The 22,125-nt window shown below is 40.1% G+C and overlaps 2 protein-coding genes across 6 annotated transcripts in view; one reads left to right on the plus strand and one right to left on the minus strand.

The window, feature by feature from the left end:
- Nucleotides 1-22,125, minus strand: part of LOC119739821 (multiple C2 and transmembrane domain-containing protein 1-like) — a 94,296-nt gene that overhangs the window by 11,273 nt on the left and 60,898 nt on the right. For 4 of the 5 annotated variants that reach the window (XM_038214910.1, XM_038214919.1, XM_038214935.1 and 1 more), the window contains 13 exons: nt 19,784-19,972; nt 18,762-18,892; nt 17,033-17,219; nt 15,935-15,989; nt 13,985-14,023; nt 12,318-12,420; nt 8,593-8,695; nt 7,576-7,677; nt 5,513-5,587; nt 4,330-4,449; nt 3,675-3,800; nt 2,627-2,674; nt 1,673-1,684 (listed from right to left, as the gene is read on the minus strand). In XM_038214910.1, coding sequence (XP_038070838.1) covers nt 1,673-1,684; nt 2,627-2,674; nt 3,675-3,800; nt 4,330-4,449; nt 5,513-5,587; nt 7,576-7,677; nt 8,593-8,695; nt 12,318-12,420; nt 13,985-14,023; nt 15,935-15,989; nt 17,033-17,219; nt 18,762-18,892; nt 19,784-19,972 — 1,290 coding nt within the window. The remainder of the gene's footprint in view (nt 1-1,672; nt 1,685-2,626; nt 2,675-3,674; nt 3,801-4,329; nt 4,450-5,512; nt 5,588-7,575; nt 7,678-8,592; nt 8,696-12,317; nt 12,421-13,984; nt 14,024-15,934; nt 15,990-17,032; nt 17,220-18,761; nt 18,893-19,783; nt 19,973-22,125) is intronic. The other variant, XM_038214927.1, reaches the window with a different exon arrangement.
- On the plus strand, nt 9,845-12,323 carry LOC119739849 (collagen alpha-1(I) chain-like). Its single transcript, XM_038214958.1, has 2 exons — nt 9,845-9,943; nt 10,495-12,323. The coding sequence occupies exons 1-2, from the start codon at nt 9,935-9,937 to the stop codon at nt 11,815-11,817; spliced, it is 1,332 nt and encodes a 443-aa protein (XP_038070886.1). The 5' UTR covers nt 9,845-9,934; the 3' UTR covers nt 11,818-12,323.

A 22,125-nucleotide genomic window follows, 5' to 3' on the forward strand; every position in this document is an offset into this window, starting at 1 on the left:
ACTCAGAAAATGAAATGTGACACTCATTGGGTTTTGCAGGATATTGTATGATGTAGTAATTTGTAGGATGTTGTAGGATGTTGCAGGCTGTTGTGGGACATGTTGCACGATGTGGGTAAGTGTTGCAGGATGTTTGTTGCAGGATGTTGTAAGGCTTTGTAGGATGTTGCAAGGCTTTGTAGGATGTTGCAGGATGTTGTAAGGCTTTGTAGGATGTTGCAGGATGTTGTAAGGCTTTGTAGGATGTTGCAGGATGTTGTAAGGCTTTGTAGGATGTTGCAGGATGTTGTAAGGCTTTGTAGGATGTTGCAGGATGTTGTAAGGCTTTGTAGGATGTTGCAGGATGTTGTAAGGCTTTGTAGGATGTTGCAGGATGTTGTAAGGCTTTGTAGGATGTTGCAGGACGTCGTAGGAATTTGTAGGAAATTGCAGGATGTATGATGTTGATGGAATTGTAGGAAGTTGTAGGATGTTACAAAATAGATGTGGGACACTTCAGGATGTTGTTCAAATTTGTAGGATGTTGAAAGATGTTGCAGGATGTTGTAGAATGTTGTATGATGTAGGATTTTGAAAGGTTTAGGTGGTTAGGCTTTAGAAGCACAGCACTATACAATGAATGATTGAGCAAATGATCACGAATGACAGTGGGGGTGACATTTGTTCATTCTATCCAACGTTGATGTCGACACTAATGCAATGTGTGTATGATACATGATGTACATGAAGACTTTGTGATTGCATCTACAGAATAAAATACTGACTAATGATAATCGGACATCACACCGAATTGAGAAGAGTGGATACTGCGTTATTGAGTAAAAATCTTGTAATTGTAACGGACCTTTTCAGCTTTGGCCACACTTTATGCTCCGCCCATTTTCAATTTGTTTGACTGAGCTATTATGGTCACCTGATAACAAGTTGTGTTCTTATTGGTCAATATGCACTGTTTGTAGAGTTTGATTGACAAGTAGGAAGGGTCCATTCTAAGTTGGTAGGGGTGCAAGTGCAATGTTGCAATATTCTAATCAGAGTTAAGACACAATCAAAGGGTGACTGTGAAATCGTTTCATTTTGCCATGCGTCACAAAAATGATTAGTCTTATGATTGCCATGGTAACTATAGGCTCAACATATTTCCACAATAATGGTAAGGAACACAAGCAATACTCAACGAAGTTGTGAACAAAACAATTTTTAATTTCAAATTTGGCAAACTTACGTGTAATTGTCAATTTCTTTTTCTTTTTTTTTGTGGGGGGAAGTGCGTTTGTGGTGGAGATAAAATGGGGGCTACATCATATATGCAAATTATATAGAGTGACATCATATATGCAAATTAGATGGTGCCCTGACCAAAATTCCCTGGTCCCTATTGATTCTATGAGTTTAAACATCGACTTTGTGATATCGATGAACGTGAGCACACACTGAATCTAATGTACAGCATGACGAAATGATCATCTACAACATTACACAGCATTGATTCAAAATGCAATGCAACGAAGACAATGGAAAAAGTCTTGCAATAGAACGTCAGTCAACGAGAGGACTTTTATCTCCAAAAAGAAAAATCGCAGTTAAGAGAAAGTGTAAAGCGCATGAAGACAACTAGTATGAAACAGGACTTAAAAAATGCAGTAAGCTGGCTGCTAAGCTGGCTGCTTACCTTGCGTTTCTTCTGTTTTAAATTCACATTTTTTTGAGACAAACAAAAGAAAAAGACAAATCACAGATGGAACTTTTTAACAGACGTACAAAAGAATAATTACAATAATTCAAAAGATTTTTCTACACTGACTTGAACTCTGGATCTTTCAATATAGGTTTTCCCAGCCAATTTCCTAAAATGTTCATTCACTTCTGATAATCGGGAATTCGTTTTCGCCCGAATTTGAATGCACGTCTTTAATCCCATTTCAATTCAACAAAGGTTCAATCGTTTCCATTGTCCGTGCATTCCGATCGGTTTTGAGAAACAGATGGCCAACTACGTTACCTGTGCATTCATTTACGCAAGCACATCTTTTCTAAATTGATTTCAGGTACAGCTAATTTGATTGACGGTTAATGAAAAAGAAACCCTTAATTGTATCTGGTGTCGATGGCATTAAACTAACAGTGAAATAGAACGGTGAGTGTTTAAAATCGCCTCCTAAAAGCGAAAAAGAAGTCTTGTAAACAAATCTGAATGAGATTAAACGAAAGGGGCTGCTCAATCACTTAATTGATTGAACTGAAATGGAATCGAATGCTCTGGTAGCGAAAATGAAACACGTGTTCAGAGCAATTCTCAACTTCAGACAAAAATGAATGACTGATATTCAGAAGTGAATGAACATTTTAGGAAATTGGCCGGGAAATCCTATATTTTTAATATTTTATGTTCAATGCAGAAATACATTCCAGAAACAACCAACAAAAAATATAAGCGTAGATTTTAACAGTAAACATCTAAGTGTACATGTACTTTGAACCTCCATGCTGAAAACGATCGAAGATTACGTCAAAACTCATTCCTTTTGAAGATGCATTCTCAAAACAAAACAAAAATCTAATCAACAACTCAACCAATCAAATGAAAGCTTTTAAGTCATGTGACTTTTAGGTCATGTGACCTTACCTTTTCCTCCTTCTCAGCCTCTTCTTCATCCTCGCTCTCAACATAATCCTGAAACAAGCATGAGAGATATTATCGCTACAAATATATCCAGGATTCCTACACAAAGGCTCTTCTGATATTGGTCCATGAAATTAACTGTTCAGAAATACCGGGAAAAAAACAAAAAAAATTGTTTAAATGATATTGGTTTTTTCGCCCCCTCTCAACAAAAGTAGGGGTTGATTTGACGGTGGAGATGGTTGGGTAGTGGAGGGGCAAAAAAATATGAAAAAAAATCATTCAAAAAATTGTTTTTGACATGTAATTTTTTTTTACAATTTTATTCTATTTTTACCTACAAATAAAGGCCAAAATAGAGCACTGGTAAAATTAATTAACCCTTACTCTCTGAGGGTAGTTTACTGCATGTCAGTTGGTTATGCCAATGCCCTCCAGCTGCAGTTTATTGGCAGATAGTTTGTCTTAACAGTGAAGGCTCCAATTGGCAAGAGTTGGAGGCCCTGGAGGGTGCCTGATACTGACCAGCTGGGGGCACTCACTTTGTTATCAGAGGACTCTCATTGTTCTCTGTGGCATGTATTGGAGTGCCTGTCCAGTTACCCTTGAAATGACATGGCAGATATTGGAGGGCCATGCAAAAAACATAGGAGATTTTCTTGAGGCACATATTGGCATGCGTTGGAGGGTCTAGTAGGGTAAGGGTTAATGAAATAAATTGTAATGCTTATATAGCACTTTCCATTGTATCAACAATCTCAAAGTGCTTTAAAAATTATTACCCCGTTCATCAGGCCATGGGACCACACGGCAGCCGATATCAGCGCTCAATCGGTCCTCGACCCTCACAGGTACCCATTCATACTCCTGGGTGAAGAGAGGCAATTGTAGTGAAGTGTCTTGCCCAAGGGCACAAACACCTTGTTCCTGGCAGGGTTCGAACCCACCACCATCGTACTTAAGTCGAACACCGTAACCACTGGACCACAGCATTTTTAAATACCTCCCCACAATGGAATTAGCAAATATTTTTGAATATTCGGCGACTCACGTCTTCCTCCACTGCTTTTGTGAATTTCTCGGTGATGCAAACCTCGACGTACTTCCAACCGAAGAGAAGAAGAATAGAGACGGGAACCATGTATAACTCAAAGTTCCAGACGATGATCAGATAGGACTGAAATCAGGGGAAAAAATAATAATCACATTAACCTCAACTCCCTAGGCATTTTTGCTGGGATGCAACCTCAATCCTGCAAAATCCTCCAACTGCCTCTGTGTAAAAATGGCCTACAGCCTCAATCCTGCAAAATCATCCGTTATTTCTTGAATGTGGTCCTTGGAGGGGTGACCACTGCCTCAGTCCTGCCAAATCCTGGGTCAATTCGAATGCAGTGTTTTGTAATACAACAATAGCCGGGCGCATTATCGCGTAACATGATACAGAGCGTGTGACACAGCTTTTTTTGTATCCATTCCCTATGACGCGCAACGGGTGAATGACCGAAGACTCCATTTAGAAAGCACCCGCTGATTGGTCAAATTTAGAGGTCAAGAGGCGGTTTCTTGCCTAATTAATCAGCAAATCTGCTCACATATTTGCCGTGTTCTATTACATACACCAACATATTACTGCTTTTATATCATTTTGTTTTTAAGAACATTGTTGCGAGAAAGAAATAAATACCCCTGAAAAGTTGACTTACGGCAAACGCGATGGTACTGCGTGCTTTGCTCTCCCACTGAAAGCAGCTGTTGATGAATTTGGTCGTGTCGAGGATAACACCGATGAGTCTGGTCACTCTGGACAGGTTATACTGTAGAACCTACGACAGGATAAACCAGTTCAACATGGAATCAACTGTCGTGTCAACACAGAAAGGGACCCAACCCGAGACTTAACGAACAATGTAGAGTGTTCTATTAACCAAGTTATTGAGAATGTTTTTAGCAGGCTTCCGATTTGTCAAAAATATTGTAATGTAAACTGGGCTTCAAGAGTTCTGAGTCTCACAAACGACAGTGTCGCAGTGTGTACATATCCTGGGTGGAGAGGGGCAAGTAGAGTGAAGTGGCTTGCCCAAGGACACAACATATGGCCCGCAGACGGAGAATATTTCTATTCCCCCTGGATGGGATGCTAGTCCATCGCAGGTTTCTCCCCAGCTAATGCCGGTACCCATTTATACTCCTGGGTGGAGAGAGTCAAGTAGGGTGAAGTGGCCTGCCCAAGGACACAACATATGGCCAGTAGGCTGAGAATATTTCTATCCCCCTTACATGCCTTAGATGGGATGCCAGTCCATCGCAGGGTACTCCCCAGCTAATGCCAGTACCATTTATACTCCTGAGTGGAGAGGGGCAAGTAGGGTAAAGTGGCTTGCCCAAGGACACAACGTATGGCCAGGAGACTGAGCATATTTCTGTTCCCCCTGGATGGGATGCCCGTCCATCGCAGGTTACTCCCTAGCTAATGCCGGTACCCATTTATACTCCTGGGTGGAGAGAGGCAAGTAGGGTAGAGTGGCATGCCCAAGGACACAACATATGGCCAGCAGACTGAGAATATTTCTACTCCCCCTTAGATGGGATGCTAGTCCCTCACAGGTTACTCCCCAGCTAATGCCGGTACCATTTATACTCCTGGGTGGAGGGGGGCAAGTAGAGTGAAGTGGCTTGCCCAAGGACACAACATATGGCCAGCAGCTGGATTCAAACCCGACCTTCCGATCATGAGTCACGAACCCTTACCACTATAGGCCAAACCCCACAAATATTTTCTACACTTAATAGGCATAAGTGTGCTTTGCTTCATGTAATTTTAACTCCAGTTGTTAGATTTTGGTGGTTTTTGGGTGTTGGCGCGAATATTTGTTTCGATCAACTTACCGAGACTTTGAACTTTGCGTCCTGTTCCAGGTATTTTTCTTCCCTGGGGTTGACTGTTCTGACCGCCGCTTTGATCTGAATATAGAAATAATACCATGAAAATGAAAAAAGAATGAAGAAATTTCAAACAATACAAGACTTTGTACAGTGTTTTTCAATTTGTAATGGATTCACGAGAAGTAAAAAAACGAAGAAATCAGTGGATCTGAAGAAAACTTGCATGCCTACATGTATGTCGACACATGTCAATACCTCGAGTTCAAATGCAACGAGTGCTCTAATGTTCAACGTTTCAAATTTTGAAGATAACTTTTTGTATATTTTTTTTTGTAACCCCAAAATCATAGCTGCCAACATTTCAAAATCCCAATTAGTAATCAACCCGCGCGGTCATTTTCAACTTCTCGTTTTATCAAAAGCTTTACCAACATCGAGTACAGGTACATGGTTTACATGTACACATACATGTGCATACCCTTCTTGTTGTGAATAATAATGTACTGTAGGCCAAAAGATAATTTAAAAAAAAAAAAAAAAAAATATTTTTTTTTTTTTTTTTTTTTTTTAATTAATTTTGTTTTAATGTCTGTATTTGTTTGTTGAAGTCAAATAAATAATAACATCAATAACATGTGCGCATATTTTTTTGGAGATGCAATCATGCATGCTATCGATGTTGAGTTTCGAGTTCGTATCATGTTTTTACACACAATGATCTATGGCCACCGTATGCAATAGAAATATCCCGCCAACATACCTTGCAAACGCATGCTGATTTATCTTTTCTGTCCGCTGTGACAAACTCAAACTCTATTACCAATTATTCCAACCATACTCTTATTAAATTCCATGATTAAAATCTCGCACTGATGGGTCTCATCAGTGACTCATAAGCGACTAAATGTGCTCACGATCGTCACTGAAAAGTACTCACATACAGTACACGTACACAACCACACATCCACGAGATGCACACAAATGACACACCATTGAAAAATATTTTTAGTCTGATCCTCAAGTACTCCACTGCGCACACTGCATTGATGTCTATCAGGTGCTTGACTGCATTCTTATTAGACTTGTCACCAGTCCATCCATTATTGCGACATTTCGCCAGAAGTTTTCGGTCAAAAACGATACTTTACATTTTTTTTTTTTCGTTAGGTAGAAAATGGGAAATTCGTAATTTTTTAGTGGCAAATCGTATTTTCGTTATTTAACAAACAATTCGTAATAATTACGAAAAAATCGTACTAGTTGGCAGCTATGCAAAATTCTTTTGGTTCTCCTAACAGGCAAACGTTTTTGAAACAACATGACAATTTTCTCAAAAGACCTCATTTTTCCACACCAATATACAAAATGGACTTGTGATGGACTTGTGATGGACTTGTGATGACTTTTGATGACTTGTGATGGACTTGTGATGGACTTGTGATGACTTTTGATGACTTTTGATGACTTGTGATGACTTGTGATGGACTTATGATGAACTTGTGATGACTTTTGATGGACTTGTGATGGACTTGTGATGGACTTGTGATGGACGTATGATGACTTGTGATGCACTTGTGATGGACTTGTGATGACTTATGATGACATGTGATGACTTGTGATGGACTTGTGATGGACTTAGGAGGACTTGTGATGACTTGTGATGGACTTGTGATGGACTTGTGATGACTTGTGATGACTTGTGATGACTTGTGATGGACTTGTGATGGACGTATGATGAACTTGTGATGACTTTTGATGGACTTGTGATGGACTTGTGATGGACTTGTGATGGACTTGTGATGGACTTTGATGACTTTTGATGACTTGTGATGGACTTATGATGAACTTGGGATGGACTTATGATGAACTTGTGATGGACTTATGATGACCTGTGATGACTTGTGATTGATCCATGATAGACTTGTGATTGACTTGTGATAACTTGTGATGGACTTGTGATGGTCTTATGACCTGTGATGACTTGTGATGGACTTGTGATGACTTGTGATGGTCTTATGACATGTGATGGACTTCACAAGCACCATGGCTATGACCCTGCTACTCACACTGTTGAAGACAAAGTCCATCTCCAGTAAGATGGCTCCTTTTGCTCGTCGCCTCATCTTCTTGTCCTTCAAGGCGTAGTATTTCCTTTCCCCATTCTTAACCTAGAAGATAAAAGACCGTCATTTGTTTCGTTTCCCAACTGTTGAAGATACCTCATTCCAAAATAAAAGATTAAAATTTAGCGAAAATGCTGCAAAATACTAATTAATTGGGTTGACCTGAAACATACAAATCGAAAAAGTTGCAGGGCACAACGTCTCAATGTTAACAGGAACTTTCTCAACTGCAAAACGGTAAGGCAAAGTTTAAAGGGAATGTACATCATTGGCTTTTGCTGTATTTTTCAGAAACTGACTATTTGAGGGGTTAGTATAATAGATCAAATATTGTTACACTGACATGTTTGAAGTTTTGTGTTCGAAAATGCTGGAAAAACCAAGAAAAACCAAAATGTTCAAGTAGTCTGGTTCCCTGACTCCACTAAAGATGAAATGGATCAATTTATAGATGCCGGAAATATGTAAGGTAAGGGAACAGGCTAGCTGGCCTGCACCCGTTCATGAACATGTAACCAATAGCAAACACAATTTGGGCTGAAAAAAAGGGTAAATTTGGAGCTGTAGTTAGAAAATAGTTAGGTTTTTCCAACGGTGGTCAGCCGACCACCCTTGGAAATTTATACAAAAATACCACTTTTCTTGAAAATGACTTCACACCAGGTGCCATAATTTTACAGGATGCTTTAGACTGTCATTTACCAACATCCTAGTAAGGTATTTCATAAACATTTGGTAGTTTTGTTTTTCGATGTTTGCAATGTTGTAATTCCCTTTAAGCCAATGTTTTTGCAATTTTGTTGCAGAGGGAGAATTCCACCGGGATCCATACCAATTCTCTGGCCTTTCCAAAAACTGCCTGTCCAATAAATGCCTGAAAATTCTGGTGGTACAGTATAATAGTTAATAGACTGCGCACTTTCGGGGGTTAAATTGAGCCAAGGAAAAATGGTAACTTACCCTTAACAGCGGGATCTCAACTTTGCCAAGGAATTCAGGACTGCCGTGTTTGTCTTCGTCGTAAACCGTCACCTCCAGTATGGAATGGATATCCTTGGCATTGCTGTAAAAAGGTGACAAATGACAACAAAATAAACTCTTGAAAGGACAATGCATTACCGAGAATTTAGAGGAATTTCCTTAAATCTTGAAGCAAGTTTTAAATTCATGAAAAAGCAGATTGTCTTATTTATGATTTGGTGCATTCAAGGCTATTCACACTACAGCACGTCCAAAAATACCCGCAACATTTTTTTTTGGCGCGGCTCTAGTGTTGCCGTGGAAACACGTACCGCCATGATTGTTATCATCATTTTAAAGCTTGGAATCCTAACTTTATCCCTGGTGAGAATTTTCAAAAGGGTTTTGAAATGATTTGTGTTCAAATAAAGGCATGTCAAAAACAAACTCAACCGATTTCAAGGAAAATCAATCATACGCATTTGTTTGTAATGTGGACATGTTTCATCAATTTGGAGAGAAGCAATTTTAGTTAAGTGTCTTGCCCAAGGGCACAAACACCATGTTCCTGGCAGGGTTCGAACCCACGTACCATCGTACATGAGTCAAACACCGTAACCACTGGACCATGGCATTAAATCTTTTATGAGGATTTTGGAGTAATGATTGAATGATTTCTATTTGTCTTGTAAAAACAAGTTGTTAAAAATTACAATAACTTTAACAGCTGTAAATGACAGGAGGAAATGGGGAAATGGAAGATAAATTTTGAACAGTTTAGAGCTCCAAGTTGGTATGGAACAAAAACCTTGACTAATCCTGCTGGAAGATCCGGGTTCACTGTTTGTCCCGGAAATAAGACGGAAATCAACGGAAACCAACGGAAACCAACGTGGGAGGAAATCACCAGGTGGGTATCACGATAAGATCAACAAAAACCACCGTAAAAAGCCCAAAATGAAAAACTTGATGGGTTATTCTATTTTGACAAAGGGGTGTCGTGACTGACGTCTGAAAAATTTCACTAGTTTCATCTGTTTATTTTCAAATAAACCTGCACAAGAAAATTAACCTAAGCAATCCCGACAAAATGAAGGCACTCAAAAAGAAAAACCTTAAAATGAACTTTTGTAAATTTATGGTTCCGATCATATCAAACCCGATGCATAGATGTCCACCCCCCCCCCCCCCTTCAGCTAAATGTGGCTATCTTCAAGTCTGGTTCTAAACTATAAAGTAGAGTGACTATTCGGCAGGATTGTCACACCACCTCATTTCATCGGTGAGTTGGGACATCTTTTCTTCTGCTACTGAGCCGAACTTCACAACAGAATCTCCCAAGATGAATTGGGTGAGTTTTCAATACAATTAAGTCAATGTCAAGAACTGGAATCACAAAAGTCCACAAGAAAGAACTTGCTATGAAAAAGAATCTTGAAGCTTAAAAAAAATCAAGAACAAAAGTTTGCGCATATATACAACAGGGGAGGTAGACAAAACAAAGTGTTCCAATAGGTAGCCAGTGAATTCATACAGCATGTGAACATTTCTCAGTTGAAACTATTGTCACTGCTTTGAGATAAATGCCAGCCTGATGGATCACATTGGCTCATGACAGACTTTACTATTATTTTCTCACTTGTTCGACGTGACAAAGTCTTTACTCAGTAAAATTATTAAAATGAAAGTCAAAAAGAAAGTGTGTACATAAATCCTACATGTTTTTGGTGTTTCACCAAATCTGACTTTCAGAGAACACATTTCAGTTTTTTGTCACCCAAGTCACTGAAATAGTTTTTGGATCGAGGCTTATCTTAAAAAGAAAACTTTCTAAAAAGGAAAGTTTGAGAACTGCTTTGTGATGGATAATTTTAAAAACATTTTTCTTTTAATCAATTTCAGGTGAAATTTCTACTTCCACTTGTGGTTTTGACTTTGAGTCTTCCTGGCAACGGTGCACGCGTAGACATAATGCAGACAGCAACAGATACCCCACTAGGACAACAATCCGACATGGACCTCCCAAAGGGCTGTAACACCTGCTGTCACGTGATCGTAGGTCCTCCAGGACCGCCGGGGATTCCGGGCATCCCCGGAATTCCAGGTCAAGGACAGAAGGGGGAGTCTGGTTTGAAGGGGGAGATTGGAGAGACAGGACCAGCTGGGGAGAAAGGAGATCGGGGACCTCCAGGAAAGCTTGGTCCTAAAGGAGCTCCTGGCGTCGGTCTTCCAGGAGAGGTCGGAGCAACCGGAGACCGTGGCAGCAGAGGTGCTCCTGGGGTAAATGGGGCTAAAGGTGCCCCAGGAGTTGGAGAGACGGGAGCAAGAGGGCCGGTAGGACCTACGGGGGATCAAGGAGCAACTGGTGGCAGAGGGCCTCAAGGAGTTATTGGACCTGAGGGGAAACGTGGGCCGCAAGGACCTCCAGGATCACAAGGAACTAAAGGTGATAGAGGTACCCTAGGACCTAGGGGCTCAAAGGGCGACCGTGGCGTATCAGGACCTGCAGGACCTAAAGGGGCAATGGGTGGGAGAGGCTCTACGGGTGCTACAGGACCTAAGGGAGATCGTGGGATGACAGGACCTAAAGGGGCAACAGGTGGGAGAGGATCTACAGGAGCTACAGGACCTAAGGGCGGCCGTGGGGCGACAGGACCTGCAGGACCTAAAGGGGCAACGGGTGGGAGAGGCTCTACGGGAGCTACAGGACCTAAGGGAGATCGTGGGACGACAGGAACTAAAGGGGCAACAGGTGGGAGAGGATCTACAGGAGCTACAGGACCTAAGGGCGGCCGTGGGGCGACAGGACCTGCAGGACCTAAAGGGGCAATGGGTGGGAGAGGCTCTACAGGAGCTCCAGGACCTAAGGGCGGCCGTGGGGCGTTAGGACCTGCAGGACCTAAAGGGGCAACGGGTGGGAGAGGCTCTACGGGAGCTACAGGACCTAAGGGAGATCGTGGGACGACAGGAGCTAGAGGGGCGACTGGTGGGAGAGGCTCTACAGGAGCTCCAGGACCTAAGGGAGATCGTGCGATGATAGGACCTATAGGACTTAAAGGGGCAAAGGGTGGGAGAGGTTCTACAGGCCCAAAGGGGAATCGTGGGGCAACAGGACCTAAAGGAGCCACTGGCAGTGCAGGTCCTGAAGGAATGAGAGGTCAAAAAGGGGAGAATGGGCATCGTTTCTTCAGGCATGGGGGTTCAGACCCATGTGAATATTGTTAATTTCAACATTTAACAGGATCATTTCCTCCAACAATGCTCACCTCACCACATAGGGATCAATGTCACCCATTATTAAACATTTTTTAACAAACTCACCATTCTGGGGGATACTAATGCTTTATGCTACTATTTTTATGACATAGGAAAATTTTGATAAAAACAACAAACCTCTATCCTCACAATATAATACCGAAGACCAAAATACCACGGTTCCGTAAAGTTCGCGCATGTGCCGGGCATTCACGCGCAACTGCGTGTCAGTTCTTGATGTCGGTGACGACACATACCCATCTACTCCTGGTTGGAGAGAAGCAATTGATTAATTTCAAGTTGACACTGAAAACCGGGGGGCCTTAGTGCGGTCTTTGAGTGGATTAACAAAAAGAAAAGGTCCCCAACAGCATAGCACTGACAGACGTGGTCTCAATTCCAATTTTGAAATTATTCAGTTAGTGTAAAGCGTCCAGCCTAGGGACATGAGTGCGCCAAACTATACTCACAATGTGAAGACTTTGCCCCATTCTGGGTTGAGGGTCTTGTACAACGTCTGGGTCTGTAGTCTACTGTTGACTAACTCCAGCACACAAAATGGATCGCTCTTGCCTGAAAATAAAATGTTAATAAAATCTGAATTTGTTGATGAGCAGTATGTAAGTGGAATCCAGCGACTAGAATTAGAAACCGAAGCTGCGGTGGTGTAACGCTAATACACGCATGCTGCACATGTTTTTAAAGATAAGACACACGCGCATCTTGATATTCCAATTGGTCAACGGAGCCTCTTACTCCCGGAGCACGACTTGTACGAGACTGGTACCACTTCAGAAAATAGCTGCTGCCAGAATTGACTATATCTATAATTAGTTTCTAGTTTTAGGAGGAACTATACCGGTACATGTAATTTCGTAATATTGACCTGTTTGTTCAAATTATATTTACGAAAATAACGCCATATAATGTGTATAATATGTATCATCGGCAATGTTAGGCCAAAAAAAAAAAATAGTCGGTCTCTGGTAAGACCACAGTTTCGGAATTGATGCGGCAACGCAGCTTTTTTTTTTTTTTCAAGCTTGGATTGTACAGACAAGGTGGGGTACTATTTTGCTTTTTTTTTTGTGTCCTCATGTACATTGGTGTCCTCCATAATTTGCCTTGGTGCCCTCGATCATTTGCCTTGGTGCAAATTCCCATTCCTTGGTGCTCTTTGGTAAAAAAAAATTGAGGAGGTGCGGCAATAGAGGGCGCTGTTGGAGCTACCGCGGAACATTTTGGAAAAAAAAAAAGATTGATGCGCACGATTAAAATCGACGCGCGCGCTGACCACAGACCAACTTATTTTTTTTTTTGCCTTAAATGGATTTTTCTTCTACTAGAAATGTTCAGTTTTTAGAAGCAAAAAAAAGAAGAAAATTTGACACAAAAATTTCAGAGACTAAAACCAATATTTTGAGCAATCTGACACAGATAAGGATCCAATTTCATTAAGGAGAGAAATGTTCTACGCACCAAATATATTTGTTTAGTTAACACAGGTTACCAGTCAAAAAGCCATGCTAGGTATATTTGATGCAACTGGTACTCGGCAGATTTCTGCTCAGCAAACCAATTTTATAAGCATATTTTTTATTTCTGCTTAGAGGACCAATGCAATGTAAATTTTTTTAATGTAATCCTTGAAAATGCACCTTTGTGTCCCATTTTAAAACCTTATTTTCTATTTTTTGTACCATTTTCAATGGTATTTTGGTGCCTTTTGGGTTTTTTTTACGTCAATCCAAATTTCCATATTCATGAGCAAAAGTGTGATATCATTTCAGGCAGAAACCTCAATGTTACAGCTTTTTCAGCACTAAAAGCTGCCAGAATTTTGGATATTTTGCTGACGTAAATTTTCTTTTCTATGGTGATTCGTTGTTGCGTCATGAGCAAGTTTTTCTCACAAATGTTTTCAATGAGAAAATTTGGGTTTCACAATTTTAACAGAAAACCCCTCAACTGAACAGTGTCTTCCTGAAATGACACCACAGCAACAGCGCCCTCAGTTGTCCGGAAAAGCATGGAAATTTTATTAAATGTTTATGTAAAAAATGCCCTTTTCAATAACATTAACCAAAAAGCGATGTCAAACCGCTTTTTTTGTCACAAGAGGGCGCCAGACACTCACCTCCCAAGTCAGCTGAAGCCAGTCCTTGTGCTTTAATAACTGCACAGAAAAAAAATGGAATTTGATTTATAAAAATTACTTAATTTTTGTTATACTCTATAAATGTATACATGTAGGCTGCTATCATGTTAATGGTGATTTCAATAAAACATTCTTTTCCAATATTTACTTTCAAACTCACGGAACTGACTAAAATTTGACTCTTTTTTTTTCCAAATTGGAGTAATACTCACACACCTTATTCATGAGGATGCCATTTTGGTCGTGTTCCCTGAATGTATTTTATAAATTGTAAACTGTTGAATGGGATGGTGCCAGACTATTTGTGCATTCCAAATCTCATTTTCAATTTGTTTTTTAATTTGGCTTACACATCAGGGTATGTTTTATCACAAATTTCAAATTATTCATCACAGCAGACTGCTATTAATGTGTAATTAACTTTTGTCTCATTAATTTCATTTCTATTTGCAAGTTCCAAAAAATGAAGATTTTACGTCGCTTTCAATTTCATATGGCCGACACATGAATAAAGCCTACACTTGTGACAGAAAGTCAAAGAGTGAATTTTTTTAAAAACAATTACTAAAAGATTACAAGATACAATTTAAAAATTCTTCATCTATTTTCTGGGACTGATTTTAGAAAATGTAAATACCGGAACTTATTCATTTATTTATTTATTATCCGCATCCAACAGCAGAAAAAGACCCGCCAATTACAGGACTGGGTTAAAAATATTATAAAATCATAAAAAAAAAAATTAGAAAATATGAAAATGTTAAGTTTTTGAAAGTCACTGATGTCAGTAAATACACAAAAACATAAAAGTCAACAATGACTGGCTGGGGTCAGATGACCTTCGCACACCACGACATTTTGTAATTTGTATCCATGGCAACATGTTATGCATGATGGGATGCACTATGGGAGGTATCGTTGGATGTAATTGGCTATTGAGTTATTGGACTTACAACTTGCAATCAATCAAAAACGCACCTGCCGTTGGTCACAAGGTCATTGTGTTGATGGGGGGGGGGGGGGGGGGTAGTTGGCACAGTAGGTGGGGGGAGGTGAGAGAGACTGTAGGGTGAGGGGAGGGGGTAAGTGAACAGGGGTTGGGCCCACTGAATGTGGGTTGGGGTGGGGTATAAGTTTAGGGTGCAGGTATACCAACTCACATTAACCCTTTCCTTACCATGGGCGACTTTTGTCGACAAGAAGAACCCCCCTGCTGATTCCCATGGTCGACTTTAGTCGACCAGGAAACCACACACAGAACACCCTCAACACAGATATATTCACTACTTTTCAGAAAGGCGGCATGTTGATATGTTTGGCCGCCCATACATCAACCATATACCAGCTGAAAGAGTGTTTTCGGATCGTTCTAATGGTGTAGTTTATTCATAGTGTTGCCATTACAAAAAAAATGAGAAAAGTGCTTCAGAAGTATCCACGCACAAATTGAGGTATGGAGTGCTATTTTGGTCATGTGGTGAAATGGCTTGCAGTTTGATAAATGGAACCAGATGAACAAACAGGCATAACTTTCTTATATTTACACATGTGGACTTCATTTTTACATCACATAAAAGAGTAAGGTTCAAGGAACAAACTTTACACACAACACCTATGATTTAAATCACTCCTTGGCAGTGAAAATCTGGGTTGAAAAAAGTGACTTTTTGACTCGTGCTCATTTTGTTCACGCTCTAGTGATTTCCGCATGACTGAGCAAACAATTTGGTCCTGGGGAGAGCCAAGTCAATAAACAATGTGGTAATGAAAGGGTTAAAAACTAAAAATTTAGTTTTGCATAAAAATCTGAGGATTGTTACTTTCATACAGTACATATTTTACAGAAAGCTGGATAAATATCGGAGTTCTGATAATAGAACATTCCAATGATGAGAGTGATACGGTAACCATGGTAACATGAAGCATTACCTTTGACCTGAAGCCAGCCGACATCCTTCAAGTCTTTCAAACTGTTCAGAATCCCCTGCAAGACACAAAATACATCACCAACTTTGTCAAATTTGCCGGCTCCAACTGCTCATCACGTCTGAGCAGTTTCTGTTTAGTTAATACACAAAGAATAGTGATCGTGTAGTTTCAGACGCCATGATTATTGTACAATGGTGGCAAACGTGACAGAATCCTAAACTAATGTAGAAAAACTATGCAATAAAAAATGAAATTTAGCACGCAGTTTTCGTTTTTCTGCCATTTTTGTTGACAGTTGGTCCCCTTTGCACTATGCTATGAAAAATTGCGATTGATAACCAGCTATAAATCGTAGCGCAACCATCCGCGGTAGGCTGGTCCTGAATAGTCGACTAGACTAGTCCAACCATTGTCATCTAGCGTGTGTTCAATCAGAATTACCGAACTATGGTCAACTATGGTCCTTGATCGAACTTGCCCCAACCTCGTCCCCAGCGCTTACTTTATTTCCAACACGGTTTCCAATAGTAAACCCTGGATAGGAAACTTTCTTCCTGTATCCTGATTCGATACCGCAATTGGCTAGTAATGGATTTTTATCGTGTACTTGGTGTTGTTATTCACAACGTGCAGTACGTGTTTTCGCGATCATTCGTCCACGCCTTCTCGAAAATATTAATTTCCTTTCCAATTTGTTAATATTAATATGAAATGTGATACTGCATATTGTTTCGTTAAGATCGTAACAGTTTAATTGAATAAAAATCGTGTTTTCGTAACTCACGCCATGCTCGCGCTGCTACGATTTGACTCTGTTTTTACCCCAGACACCGCATACAAAAACAAACGCTAATGTAACGCACATGCAGGCAACAGACTATTCCTCATTTGCATACGTGTGCAAAAATCTTGCACATGCAAATGATCCAATACCAGGGTGAGAGAGCAGGTAGTGATGGGCGCGTACTGCTCGACAGCCTGGGTACGAGGTTGAACTTGCCCCTTGTTGCTAGGCTAACATAGCGCCCTCTTTAGTTCCACAAAGTCCAGCCCAATTGCCTGTAATAGTACTTGGAACAACGATACAGCTATACTCACATATTTTTTATACAGCATCCTGTCCGTATTTGGATCGTGCTTGAAGTTTGCGAGATCTGAGATGCTCTCCGTTCCAGACGTTCCTGTGATGGTCAGTAGAAGGGACAACGTCCCCGCTCCGTCTTCTAGCTCCAAGTCGCAATGATGGGTCTCCTCACGATTCAAGGCAGATATATCAATCTGACTCCTGAAGTAAAGGACAACAATTACCACATTCAAGGACTGTGATTTATTCCCCCTTAAAATTGATTGGCCAAATAGGCAACATTTATTTTTGCTGTAATTTTCAGAAACAGATATATTTGGGGGTTTGTATTTTATTGCAGATATTGTTACACCGACCTGTTTAAGTATTGTGTTCGTTGATGCTGGAAAAAAACAAGAAAGAAAATGCTGTTCTTGTAGTCTAGTTCCCTGACCCCACTTCAGACAAAATGTAGCATTTTTAGACGTCGGGGAATTGTCAGGTCGGGAACCAGACTAGCTGGCTTGCACCAGTTCATGGATATATAACCGATTGCAAAAAAAATGCAGATATAACTAAATTTTTTAAATTGGGGGCAAGTATTGGAAAAAGTCTTCATTTTTTCCAACGATGGTCGGCTGACCATCGCTGGGAATTGATACAAAAATTCCACTTTTCTTGAAAATGACAGCACATCAGGTGCCACGATTTCACAGGATGCTTGAGACTATTATTCCCTTGCAGTCAAGTAAGGTATTTCATAATAATTCATCGCTTTTGTTTCTAGATGTTTGCACATGTATGTTATATATTACCTTTCAATTAACACATCTCATATCTACCACCAACTACATGTAACTTGAAATTTAGAACAACTATCTGCAACTGAAGTACAACAGAAAGCAATTCGAAGGTTACCTAATTGTCCAAGCCTTGATTGTAATTTTCCTCGAATTCCAAACACTACCAAAACAGTGGAGATGCAAATTAATAATAATAATAATAATAATAATGCGTATTTATAAAGCGCACGTATCCACCATTATTGGTGCTCAAGGCGCTACATCATTATTACCCTGCTCATTGGGCCAATAAAACATGCCAAAGACAATCTCAGCTCCCTGGGGAGTATACAGCTCCATGCTGCCATTTTGGCACAAGGCAGCTACAATCAATCACAATAATCATCTCTACCCTCACAGGTACCCATTTACTCCTGGGTGGAGAGAAGCAATGAGTGACAAAGTGCCTTGCCCAAGGGCACACGCACCATGACCCCAGGCTGGACTCGAACCCACAACCTGCAGAATTACCCGCAGACCACGAATTCAATGCTCCAGACCACGAGGCCACTGCACTCCACATTATATCAACACGACTTTTTTAAAGCCTCCCTTTTCATTTTTGGTCTGGAATCTCGCCTGCGACTCGGTCCGTTTTTAGAAACAATTCACCAGATGATATCAATCTGCCCTGAAGTCTGTTTTCTTTGAGATAATCTTGTTCACATGATTCCCCACTCTTCGTGCTTTATCCCCACTTGCCTCTCTCCACCCAGGAGTATAAGTTGATACCAGCATTAGCTGGGGAGTAACCTGCAACGGACTAGCATCCCATCCAGGGGGAGTAGAAATATTCTCAGTCGTTTCTTGCTACTGAAATGGGCCACATTGGCTTGTGACAGACTTTTTACTTTTTACTTTTTACAGAGAGAGCAGTTTTAAAGTTGACGACTTAATCGTTGCAGCACGATGCTTATCATACCTGCCCATGATGTCGTCCCTTGAACCGACATCCTTATCCCAAACGGAGATCTCCAACGTATTAGTCTGGTCCTCAAACAGCCTCACGTCAAACTGCTCCATCCATTTGGGATTCAGGGTACCTTTTTCTGTCTACAAAGTTTTAAAAAAAAAAATCATTTAACAGAGGATAAAAGTTCTGCAATAACTCATTTTGAGAAACTACACGACTGACCGACTGGCACAAGCAACTTAGCCTGGTTGTTGGCTGGGGACAAGAGCCGGGCAGTGCTGTTGTATAGGATTACCCCGTAATTGGCTCAATCCGGCCCGTTGTGCAGACCAGATGCATGAAAAGACGTCCAGTGAATAGCCGTTCTGGGAAAGAAGGTTGCAACCTGACACCACTTTTTTCTTCGTATATCATCTCTATTTAATTTTTGTGTAGACATTTCGAGCATGGGTTGGCAGGCCTTAGGGCTACAGTGTTTTAGTACACTTTTGTTTACCCCGGCCGGTTTGGAATATTATATTGTTTTTGTTTTCTGTCCCTCTATCTCCTCTCCCCTGTCAAACTGTCCACCCTCCCTCCCCTCCCCCGACTCCTACTCGCATTCTTCAGTCTTGTCTGGTCTTACTTTTCAATTTCCAATTTTTGTTTACTTTTTAATTTTTATTTGCTTTGTCATTGTACTTTTGTTCATTTGTTGGCCGAATAAATAATAATAATAATAATAATAAAGGTTAGCCAGGTCAGCCATTGCAAAAATGATGATAAGACATGAATTTGGGACTGAGAAACGTTTCCAATTTTGTTAGGAAATACTTAGACAATTTTCTTGACTCTCCATGGATAGACTTTGTACACAACCGCTGAAGTTGCGTCTGGATACTACATGTACATACTTTCCCCACTCAGAATCAATTGAATGGAATCATTTGCACTCTGGTACAAACTGAACAGCTTTTACCTCGTCTTGTTTTACGGATTTTTGGCAGAAAGTTCTTTTTGGAAAGGGAGTAAATTTACGGAAAATTGTTTACCTTGCTTTTGTATTTTTCGCTGCCAAGTTTGAATTTGACGTAGGGATCACTCAGACCGTTGTCGTCCATGGGGATTAGATTCTTTCCTTCCAAGAGCGTGATTGTTACGATGCCGTTCCAGAGCTGCGATTTCACCTTCCGGGAACCGGACGGGTTCTCGCTTTTCCGTCGTTTTGATAACGTGTTTGCCTGCAAAGCAATGGACAAACAGAATTTATAAAAATACATTATTCACGATCAAAACACATCCAAATGTGATGAAACTCTGAACATTTTAAAATCTTCTTTTCATTGAAGTAAAAAAAAAAAAAGCGCAATTTACATTTTTCTTCAGACTCTGAGTTTAAAGTTAAACTTTAAAGCAATTTCTTTAGAATAAATTTTCAATAAATGTGAAATGTTTTTCTTTGTAAATGTTCTAAATTAATTGTTTTGTTAATTAAATATTTTCATTAATTAACCCTCCCTCTCTGGCTGGCAATTTCAACAAGGCCAGCCCAGCAGTCAAAATAAATCAAGTGACTGTTTTTAACAGTTGAGTGCTCCCTGCCTTCATAAAGCAGGATTGACTGGTTGCGATTGTTATGAAACCTGATAAAGCTGTGCTTTGACTGTAGGAGATTGATAAGCCAGCTGTGCCCACCAGTGACCTGCTTGTGTCTGTTGATGGATTTTGACTGTCACAGTGCCTACAAGAATATGATCTGACTGTTGGTGACTAGCCTGTGTCACAGGCATGGCAGGCCTAGGGGAACAGGATTGAACTTTTGACTGTGGCCTATCAAGCAAGAAGGTTAACAAATATACATTTATTGCAAACAGTCATGCTACCGGTAGGTTGAATATTTGCCTTATATATGCACGAGTCGGCCATATTGAATTGAAAGTGAGGTAAAATCTTAATTTTTGGAACTTGCGAAGAGAAATGGAAGCAATTTAACAAATGAATTCCAGTGTGCTTCAATGAATAATTTAAAATTTGTAATTAAACATTCTCTAACGTTTAAAGCTAGATTTAAAAAAATGATAATAAAATAAGGCTGCATTATGCCTGCATAAATAGTCTGGCGCCATCCCATTCAACAGTTAACAATTAATGAAATACATTCAGGGGACTCGACAAAAATGGCCAACTCATGCTTGTACTTGATGCAACTGAAATTCAAGCGAGAAATTCAAGCAATGGGATTAATTCTTAAACTTGTTGACCAAATTGTGTTTTCATGTTTTCGCCTCCGTTCAGCAGTCACCGACGTCTTTTAAAAAAGTTCATCGCCTCACTAATAATGGCTCGGTACTGAATACAAATGCTGCACAAGGACTCATGGGAAATAAAGGACACCAGTTGGAAAGCTATTAAGAACAGACCATGTCTTCTGGATGGGGCTAATTTTCCTTGAGAAGTTGAACGACATCTTTAAGTGATCACGTTACTCCAGACTCTAAATTTCCCACGGGATATATAATAGGAGACGATGGAGTGCTGTTTCTCATACTGGAGATGGATCGTCCAAGTTCCAACAACCCAAAAAACAAATAAATGCAGTGAAAATAAACCTGAGATGCTAGCTTGTCGTTCTAAAGAGGTTTACGTCTGAATAAAAAGGATTGCCATATGCACATGTGGATCGTTTCAGTTGAGCGTAATAAGGCTTATTTCCCACGGTAACATGCATTAAATGTCAACCGCCATGGAACGATGCGCGACTATTACAAGATGCAAAAGTTTCAACAAATGTGTATCTTGCTTCCAATACGGCTAAGTAAAAAATAAACTAGTTTCTCAGTCCTCCTGCTTCCGTTTTTTTTCCGGCTGAATCCTTTATTTTTAAATCAATCATTTGCAATACTGTTAGTTACCAAGTATTTTATGTCCTTCCAGCAAAATGTAGTCATGCAGTCAAGTTTAAAATCTGTTTTAAGGCCTACGACTCAGTTTTGACGCAAAAGTAACAGCAACAGAGTCAAGAAGATGGAAAAATCCATCTTGAAAAATCTGCCATCTTGAAAAAAGAAGAAAAAGGGTTCCTCTTTCCTACCTTTCAAAAAGTCTGGATGAGATTTTGCTTTTTTTTTTTTTTACTTGGCCTTAACCATTTTTTGACACAAAAAACAGCATCAAAAACAACACAATAACTTGATAAAACTCTGTAATCCTTAGGTGTTCGAACCTTCCATAGGTTTTATTCAAATACAATTTAAAATGATGATCCTTTCTTTTGCTGTAACGAAAGGTATATACCGGTACAGTCCATCATTTGCATCTAAAAAGCAAACTTGGTTTAAAGAAAGTAATGGCACAAACTACCTGCGATATTATTCTTTCTGGCACGCTGTCATTT

Source organism: Patiria miniata, unplaced genomic scaffold (genome assembly GCF_015706575.1).
Source record: "Patiria miniata isolate m_02_andy unplaced genomic scaffold, ASM1570657v1 HiC_scaffold_10, whole genome shotgun sequence".
Lineage (NCBI taxonomy): Eukaryota > Metazoa > Echinodermata > Asteroidea > Valvatida > Asterinidae > Patiria > Patiria miniata.